The sequence below is a fragment of the Limanda limanda genome, chromosome 1 (genome assembly GCF_963576545.1).
Source record: "Limanda limanda chromosome 1, fLimLim1.1, whole genome shotgun sequence".
NCBI classification, from domain to species: domain Eukaryota; kingdom Metazoa; phylum Chordata; class Actinopteri; order Pleuronectiformes; family Pleuronectidae; genus Limanda; species Limanda limanda.
The window spans coordinates 2,580,382-2,590,237 of record NC_083636.1 but is presented as its reverse complement, the minus strand read 5'-3'; the positions used below and the strand labels follow the sequence as shown (position 1 = coordinate 2,590,237).

Below are 9,856 nucleotides of genomic sequence, written 5' to 3'. Positions count from 1 at the left end.
CACTTTAGATCCTCGAGTCAAACACAAAGACGTCTCGTCTCTCGAGCTGCTGCAGTTTGTAAAGGTTCATCTGGACGTTAACTCGAAGATCTGGTTCCTGAAAACAGCACACGAGTCCGGCCTTTGTCCGTTTTGTCATTTTCACGCCTCTGATCTGTGGAAGCGTCGGAGAGGAAGTCAGCTTGAGCTTCAGCTTGAGCTCTATGCACAGTACAAGAGGCGGAGCTTCAGCTCTACGCACAGTGCGAGAGGCCGAGCTTCAGCTCTACTCGCAGTGCGAGAGGCGGAGCTTCACCTCTACTCGCAGTGCGTGAGGCGGAGCTTCAGCAGTCCCTCCGTGTGCATCTTGTAGAGCAGCTTGAACTCGGCCGGCAGCTGGTGCGACTCCTGCCACTTGGTGGTGAACTTGGTTCCCTTCTTGTCGTAGTAGTGGTACGGCAGCTCCTTGCCCGTGTTGGGGTCCCAGCCGAAGGGCCAGAAGCCGTACAGGTGGATCTGGTCGCACATGGACGACGCCAGCGTGTACATGAGGATGCCGGTGCTCAGGCGCTTCGGCGACAGCTGCTTGGTTTTCCAGTAGCTGATAAAAAAACACAAGTGAAAGAAGATTAATTCATTTTTTTATAACATTAAAGTGCAGTGTGACAGAAAACAGAACTGAATTCAGTCGTAAATAGAACAAAGTCGTTACTTCTGGGTTAATGATTCAAGGTTTTATAACTTCAGCTAAGATTTATTTATTTATTCTACATCAAAAGCACAAAAGATGTTTAAAGAAGCTTTTCTTACTCATAATTGTTTGTGGGAATAAAAAATAAACCAATCCAACACCCGGCTAACGTCACATGAGCCATTAAAGCATAAGTCATTTTAAAAATAAACGATTATATCATTTCAGCTCAATATGTAAAGAAAAACAGTTTTAACCTTAAAGTCTTTGTGAATTTACGTCCATTTCTTTCTATATTTCCCTGGAACCCTGAGTCTGAGCTGTGACTCACAGAGATGACTTCTACATTAATAACGTGATCAGGAAGCTTCCATGGAGCCGTTGGGTTCGGCAGCTTCTCACTGGGACTCCTCTTCAAACCGGCCTCAACAAAAGAGTCGTGGAGGAGCTGAAAGACGTCTGAGCTGCTTAAACGTGCTAATGCTTCAGGAGCAGGTAGATTTAATGGGATTGGTGGAGATTAGGCGACTGTACGAGGGGACGACTCTGCTGCCACGACTCTAAATCCCTCTCCACACTCACAGCTCGGCACCTTTCACTAAAGAGCTGTTTCCTCATAATCCGGCTTTGGAGCCTAAATCTCCTCTTGGCCATTTGGAACACAGCTCGATACCGAACAACCACACGCCGACATTTACAGACACGTTCTATAAAGAAGAAGAAGTGACTGACGTGTGCTGAGCAACACGTGACCGACAGAGGACGATGATCTGACTCACATGCAGGAAAACATAATCCAGATCCATCATCGTCCAGGCGACAATAACTCGTAATAACTTCAGGTGAAGACATCTTACCTGTTGATGTACTGCATGATGTTCCCCGGCCAGGCCAGCTGGACCTTCAGCTGACCTCGATGCTCCACGAAGAAGTCCACCAGCGTCCTGGTCACTGTGGCCGACGTGTGGAAGAAGAACGCCGGGATCCACAGGATGGCGTTGTCCAGCTTCTTCAGGCTCAGGAAGAAGTTGTTCCTGTCCTGCACGGTCAGTAAGTTGTTGTAGTATTTCTCCAGGATACTTGGGTTGAACGTGGTCATGTTCGTCTGCCGCCCGACGTCCTTCTTGAAGAGCTCCGTCGGCGCGAAGTTGCAGCGGAAGACAAAGTCGAACTTCTCGATCTCAGGTCCGCAGCGCGAGCCCGTGAGGATGCCGCTGTTCCCGACCACCGCGCAGACGTTGTAGTGTTTGTTGAGGATCGGCGACGCCTCGGGGAGGAGCGAGCGGAAGTTCTCACCGATGGAGAAGACGTACTTGTGGCTGGAGTAGTCGTAATGCATCAGCTGACCGGTTCTCACCGAGCTCCGGATCAGGGAGAAGTTGTGCGGGATGTCGATGTACTGAGAGATCTCGTTCCTGCAGAACACAACCAACGTTTTAATCATCATCGAACTCTTAATGTGAGCAGTGGGATCAGCCATAATGTTTTTACCATCCATGGTCGACTTGACACATGAGATGGTGAAATTATGTAATATCCTCCTGAAGTGGCCTCAAGTGTGAATGAAATTGACTGTGTACCTCTCCATGTCAAGGAGAGGTACTACACTACCCACAAACCTTAAGGCCGGCACATGCTTCTGCGTTTTCAAGGGCCCGGAAGCGTAAGACTCCTTCTGGGACCCTTAAGTACTTACGTATCCCTTCTTACGTGCGTCGCCCAATTTTTCTAACTAGACGGCAAAGCTCCGCAAGCGTCACATAGCCGGCAAGGCTGTGATTGGTCTGCTAACTACATCATTTCCGGAGTCGCATTTCCGGTTCATGCCCGATAATACCGGCGGAAACCACGGAAGATTTAGAAGAACGAATATGGACCAAATAGAAGAGCACTTGGCAGAAGAGATCCGACACTATGACCACTAGTATAACCCGTCACTGACCGGAGGATTTGTCCACCAGAAAAAGTCTCTGAGGAGCCGCCGTGGCGATGTAAATAAACCGATCTTCTTCGTGCCACACACGAAGAAGAGCCGACTTCGACAAAAAACATTACTCCGCCTAGTGTTCTAGGCGTCACAACTGCGTGAAAAGCCGCAGACGCCATTGCAGAAGCATGCGCCGGCCTTTAGGTGTAATTGCGATGGCTGTAAGGAACGGAGCTCGCCGTTACCATGGAGATATTTACCAAAACCTCAGAAATCATGTTTCAAAGGTTAATTGGAATGGGATTCTTCTCAGTGGTTTATGGGATGTGTAGTTCTCTTGCGTTAATGACGTAATGTCCAGTGTAATCTCTTCTCTAAATAACAACAAAACCTTGAAACCTTCCGTACACGTGCAGCTCCGGTAATGACTGTAGATATTTAATAATCCACTATAATATGAGTGTTTTGATAAAAACAGTTTCATCATCTGATGAAATAAAACCACTTCTACATTCTGTCCATTAGTCAAATCAGAAACAATGATGAGTATTTAATCCTTAATATTCATCAGATATTATTACAGCACAGATTAATGGATGATTTGACGTTAATACATTTGTTCTCTTGTGTTGCTGCTGCTTTGCTTCTTCTTCTTCTTCTGCTTCACTTTACATGTCGTTATATTAAAATAAATCAAAGTAAACAGATAATTTCCTGACGCTGGGATTGAACCAGATACACAAGTTAACATATGACCTGACAAACTTCAGATTTGACTTCACTTCACTTCAACGAACTGACTTTCTCTCTATGGTGCAAAATCACAATCAGCAGCATCTATAAAAAGCTGCTGTACCACAGTGCCACTCTCCTGCGTACTGGGAAGATTATAAATAATAATTGATAATAACTTTTATTTTTGCATTATGCTACCTTTTCTGAAAACCCAACAACCCTTTACAATACATCATTAACAAACAAGAATAATTCAAGTAAATTCAAGGTTATAATCAGATTTAGATCTAGACCACTAAGAATTCATCTAACGTAAAACCTGGAGAGTGTCTGTGTGTGTGTGTGTGTGTGTGTGTGTGTGTGTGTGTGTGTGTGTGTGTCACCTACTTCTGCTGAATAAAAGCAGAGCTGTTGTACCTCCACCTGGAGGAGTTCTGCATGTCCTCGCTCAGAGAGTTGGTCAGAGGAGTGAATGCCGGGTCCAGATATTTCATCGCCAGCTGGGAGCTGCACAGAAGACGGGGGGGACACAGAGGTCAGGGCAGGGGTCAGGGAAGGTCGCCTGAGGTCGGACGAGCTCGACTTCATCCACTTGCAACTTCAAATGTTTCAAGAGGCATTTTAGCTTTTTAGACGGGTTTTACACGACTGAATTACTTTATTTCAACTGAATACTTGTACAAAAATATAGAATCCTGATCATAAACTGCACATTTTCAAGCGGAGAGTGATGAGTTCAAACACAACGCAAAAGAAGAACAAAGATTTCAATATTAGCTTTGTATTGTTTGAGCTTCTTGCATGTAAATTTAAACTTTGTGTGGAACCAGCATGTGAAATGTTATTGTAATGATCCTTCAATGCACATGTAACTACAGTAAACACAGTCGGTCAAAGATGAATTACAACCTTGTTCCGTAAACTGTGCCTGTTTACAATGGACAGTTTATAATAAGTCATAATTCCACTGTTTGACTTTCTCTTTTCAATCAAAATTATCGTATTAAAGGAATTCTCTCCTTCGAAAAGTTTCACATAATATTTCCAGTTCCACCGTCTTCACAAAGCTGAAATGCCTCAAACGAACCTGGTTGAAATGTGCAAGTGTTTGAGGATCAGTTCAGTAAAGAGACAAAGTTCTGTTCATGTAGAAACTGCAGATAAAACTGATTTAGTTTCATTTACTCTAGAAGCTCAGTGTAAATGCAGAATTAACAGATTCTTTAGTTTAAAATCACTTCAGTGTTTAACTGTTGCAACATTTCAGTTCATCTCAACAAGTCGTTTGAAAGTATAGATCAATTTGTCAAACCAGCTGTTCACATGTAATGATGCTTTGCTTCTTCACTCTGTAAAATACTGTGTTTTTATTAAATCTAATATTCTAGTACTTGTTGAGATGAACACTTTTTAAATTTTAGATTTAAAAAAAGCACATGAGAAATACGGCCTTGACGGCTTTGACCCGGGAGATGAACCATGTTCACGCTTCAGAAGCTTCGCTATGAACATTTCTGCAGGGAAATCCTGACATTTTGAAGGTTTTTAGTCTTTTTCTAACTTCCTTTTTCAGACCGAGACTTTCGGTCTGAGAGACAAAGGTCCAGGACGAGTTTGTCTTTAAGACCAAACATCAAAATGTCAAGATTCAGGTCAAAGCTCCACTACAGCAGAAAAAAACTGGTCAAATAGTATTCGTGTAAGTTTGGTTCAACCGGCAGAGAAACCCAGGTGGGAGGAGTTTCCAGCTCCAGGACGGTGGAGTGTCAGAGGTTTGATCACCGAGGTCTGAATGAAACATGAACATCTCCTGCATGATTCACTCTGTCCTGCTCGGTGATCCTCTGCTGCGCCCGGCCGGAACTAACACTCACAACCAGGAAGAAATACTGTTTGACCCGGATCTGAAGGCAGATCTCCAGCAGCCGCATTCTGCTGATGCAGCGTCCACCATCTTGGTAGATAGTGACTTGGGGGGGGGGCAGCGCTGGACCAGGAACCAGCAGAAGGAGAATTTGGATAGTAAGAATGAGCATATGTTTCTACAATATTATCTGCCACTGCAAGCATTCAACAGCCAGTTGTTGTTGTTGTGTTTTGTTTGCTTTCATAATTTTATTTTCTGTTTGTGTATCAAATTATTTTAGTTGTATATTTGTTTTGGGAAGGGGGGTGGGGGGGCTGTAATGTGTATCCTCACCATTTGGCTGTCTGATACGTTATCCTCTCATTTCTTATCTGTGAGGACTATTGTACATTAAGTCTTGTTTTGAAATTTCTACAAATAAATCATATATAAAAAAAAATTTAAAAAAAGAAGGAGAATTTGGAGTGAAAGCTTCTCATTAAGTTTCAGAATGTCTCAGTTTGGGACAAAGACGCTTAAGGTATGAACGTGTTAAAGGTGGATAAAACTTTTATAAGCAAACTTGAGATTCATAGATGGAGTCACGACATGATGGAGGACGTCTGAAACTCAGGTTTAACTTGTTTTAGGAGCTGGAGAGGAACTTTAATAGCCTAATAAACTTTCTGTGGTTTAAAATACTGGATAAAATCCTCCAAAAAAGAAATCTGGGGAAAATTAAAAACTCATAATGGTAGAAAATGGTCGAGCTGTTCGAGGTCCAACGCCACTCCCCCCCTGAAAGGTTCAGGCTCAGTTTCTCTTTGTGTCTCGACACAAACAGTGAAACGGCTGCGAGTCTCATCTGAGCTGAAAGAAGCAGAAGCTGCAGCGGATTTGACAAATAAAAAAGATGAGTATGAGCGATAGAGATCAAACTGCTGAAGAGAAAAATTAAACCATTAAGAGCAAATGAAGAGGAAGTCGTGGTCAGAGAGCGTCGGCGCTCGGTATTCACCTCAGGTCTGGTTTGCGAGGCGGCCTCTCGCTGCAGCGTTGGAATAAAGAGAATTAACAAAAAGAAGTAAACTCTTCTGTTCATTTGACTTTAAAATGACACAATGGAATCACAAACATACACGGTGACGACCTGGCATGCAGAGGGAAGATGCTTTTCACATACTTACTGTCTTTCATGGGATTGGGACAATAACTCAATAACTCGTGGCCTACAGGATTTTGTAGCAGTGTAGCGCCACCAACAGGTCAAAGTAACAATGTTTGTGACATGGAACCACGTCTGATGATATGTCCCCGTGTTGAAGGACAGACTAACTCACTCTCAACCACCGGCTGCACCAACACCAAAGCTAAACCACAATTGTGCCAAATTTGATCGGATTCTCTGAAGGTGTTTTTAAGATAACGCATTCTAGAACCAGAAAGATCACAGAGACCCTGACCTTTGACCTTTGACCACCAAACTCTAATCAGCTCATCTGTGAGTCCAAGTGAACGTTTGTGCCAAATATGTAGAGATTCCCTCCAGGTGTTCTCGAGCTATCGGGACAAATCCACTGGCTGTCGTATATAAAAACGTTCCTCTAATGAAGAAGCTAAATCATTTATTAAGTATTTAAATCATTTCCCGGTGATAAGAGTTAAAATACTTGAAATGACAGAGGAGCGGGGGGGTGGGGTGGGAGAATCAGATCCTGTTCACATCTGTGGGATTAAGAGACAGATGTTTTCCTTCAGGCTGATTCTAAACTGGTAAATCGCTGAGACCAGTTTGAAGCTGTTTCCTGATTTGAAGGAAAACAATCAGCCAAAGAACCAATGAGAGCAGAGAGTGAAGGAGGAAGCAGCTGAGGGTCCGAGGTTCGTTAGATCATCGCAGACGCTGATAGGATTTTAATCATCGAGTCTGAACGACCTCTGAACTCATGCAAATACTTCAACTTACATTCCTGCAAGTAATAAAACAACAAACACACATTTTCTGGTTTCTACTTCTAGTTTTATGTGAATCTTATCACAGTGTGAACGTGAGTATAACTGAGGCTGAGGTTTTCCTCCAGAAAGAGGTCATGTGACCGGAGACTGATGAGTCAGCAAAGGCTGAGACGAGAAAGAACCCGATCAGCAAACGTTTGTGTCTGCGTCGACATTTACAAACATCTGCTTCTGCTCGTCGGGACTGAAACGCACAACGTGAGTTTTCAAACTAAAACGAGGCGTAAAGACGACACAAATATCTGTAGCAGAGCTGAAACTAAAACCTAGTTGTGTGGCTGTGGCCTAACACATAGACATATATAAAGACTAGATGTCTCGTCTGCGTTGCCGGCCAACGGAGCCGGACGTCACCACATGGCGGCCATCTTGCTAGGGGGCATCTCGCTCACCCATAACATTGTGTTGGTAGTGGTAAATAACCATAACTTACTCAATTTTCAACCGATTTTGAAACGGTTTGGTTTGTTATAAACGTCAGAGATGAATTATGAATTATTTATAAGTATGCAGTGTCATATCTACATCTCTGACGTTTATAACAAACCAAACCGTTTCAAAATCGGTTGAAAATTCAGCAAGTTATGGTTATTTACCACAATGTTATGGGTGAGCGAGCTGCCCCGTAGCAAGATGGCCGCCATGTGGTGACGTCCGGCCCCGTCTAACGAGACATCTAGTCTTTATATATGTGTATGACCTAACACACCTGGAAACACATCACATGACCATCAACGTAGACTGGTCATGTGGCGTAAACAGGAAGTAGATTGTTTACGCTGCAGTTATATAGAATACTACGAACGAGAAGCAGCGGTGGTCAGAGGTCACGTGTTCACGCTGCGTTTCGCCTTCAGACTTCAACACAACCCGGGCGTTTACTAACTGAATCAAACTCGTTTCAGCTGCTGGTGAAGTCTGGTATCGTGCGGACGGCCGGTAACCAAGGCGACGGCGATGGGTTTTTAAAGGAGAACGTGTTGGTGTGGATGAGTATTAACCCTGTGAGAGAGGAGAGCTGCTCAGGCCTCAGCAGCTCCGAGGCCTTCAGCCCGGTGCGACCACACAGGGCCTCAACCTCCACCACCATCACCACACAACCTCCAGGTTCCAGTAGAGACACAACCGAACACAACAGAGACACAACCGAACACACAGGAAACATCAACAACAAGGATTTCATTTCATTTGAATCTAAAAACACCAGAAGCACCGATCAGAGGAGCCGAGCTGCTGCAGCAGGATCTGAATCCAGGATCCGTTTTCTACCACGTCAGCACATTCACACACGCACACACACACAGGAAGAATTTGTAAACAAGGGTCACCACTCACCGGAACCCCGCGTGGAACATGTACATCCTGGGCCCCCCGTTGGGCCCGTAGCGGGGGGTGCTGAGCAGGAAGTCCTTCTTGATGGACACGTAGCTGATGAGCGACAGGATGAGAAGCGCCACGCTGAACATCACCAGCCCGAGCGCGCTGGCGATGCGCACCATCCTGCAGCCCGGGTGGGGGGGCACCGCATCAGCTGCACCGCATCCAGGGGGGGGGGCCGAGGAGCCGGGGGCCAGCACCGCATCCAGGGGGGGGGGCGGAGAGAGTCACGCAGAGTCACGCACGGTCCATGGAAGGAGGAGGAGGTGATGATGATGCGGTGCCGCGGGAAGAACCGTTATCTTCCGACAGGGTTCATGGACTGAGGAGTGGGGGGGATGGGGGGGGAAGGGGGGGGCTGCAGGAGGCCGGAGAACCGCAGGAGTACTCACGTTTAGAGGAGGAGTGCAGGAGGAGTCAGAGAGGAGGAGCAGGAGTCATATCAACCTGAACACGAGGAGGAGAGGAGGAGGAGAAGCCGCGTGACGCACGGACAGTCCATGGATGATCCGGGGATGGAGAGAAGAGGAGAGAGAGAAGAGGAGAGAGGAGGAGGATGGAGAGAGAGAGAGAGAGGAGGGAGGGAGCGGGGGATCCTGGAAGGTCTTTCTGCGGACATCCAGCTTCAGATTCCAGATGGTGTCATGATGAGCTGGAGGCTGGAGGAGGAGAAGATGGAGGCGGCAGGAGGCGGAAGCTGCTGCTGCTCCTCGGTCTCTTCCTCTTCCTCCTCCCGGGCTCTTCCTCTTCCTCCTCGGTGCCCGCTCCTCCTCCTCCTCCTCTTCATCACGGACCTGTCGCTTTAAGAAGACGCGGCTCCTGAGTCAGAGTCCGAGGCGGAGCTGCAGAGGAGGAGTGAGGAGGAGACCGGAGGAGTGTGCACCTCCTGCAGGAGCATCACTGAACATGAGGTTTACTGCTGAAGCGTCAGTGTGGAGTCCTCAAGGCCTTAGTATGATTATTATGATAATTATTATTATTGAACACACTCATACGTCATCTGCGTCGGACGTGGGCGTGTTGTCAGCAGGGGGGGGGGGTAGTAGTCCTTCTGTTAGGGTTACAAAGCGCTTCATCTGGTTGCCATGGTAACATCATGATGGTAACACTAACAGCATCAGCACCTTCAGGCACAGTACTCCACAGTACTCCACAGTACTACAGCTCTACAGTACCACAGTACTCCATAGTACTCCACAGTACTCCAGTACCACAGTACTCCACAGTACTCTACAGCTCTACAGTACCACAGTACTCCATAGTACTCCACAGTACTCCAGTACTA

General features: G+C 46.0%; 1 protein-coding gene across 1 annotated transcript; it reads right to left on the bottom strand.

Annotated features, from left to right (window-relative positions):
* Positions 1 to 297: 297 nt before the first annotated feature.
* Positions 298 to 8,693, bottom strand: st8sia3 (ST8 alpha-N-acetyl-neuraminide alpha-2,8-sialyltransferase 3). Its single transcript, XM_061080320.1, has 4 exons — positions 8,530 to 8,693; positions 3,720 to 3,839; positions 1,528 to 2,085; positions 298 to 580 (listed from the first exon to the last, which is right to left on the bottom strand). Exons 1-4 carry the CDS (start codon positions 8,691 to 8,693, stop codon positions 298 to 300), a joined length of 1,125 nt encoding a protein of 374 aa, XP_060936303.1.
* Between the last annotated feature and the right edge of the window lie 1,163 nt (positions 8,694 to 9,856).

Coding starts and splice junctions, on each gene's coding strand:
- st8sia3 (XM_061080320.1), bottom strand. CDS start 8,693: ATGGTGCGCATCGCCAGCGCGCTCGGGCTGGTGATGTTCAGCGTGGCG. Junction 3,840..8,529: donor ATGTTCCACGCGGGGTTCCG/GTGAGTGGTGAC, acceptor TCTTCTGTGCAG/CTCCCAGCTGGCGATGAAAT. Junction 581..1,527: donor ATCATGCAGTACATCAACAG/GTAAGATGTCTT, acceptor TTTTTTTATCAG/CTACTGGAAAACCAAGCAGC.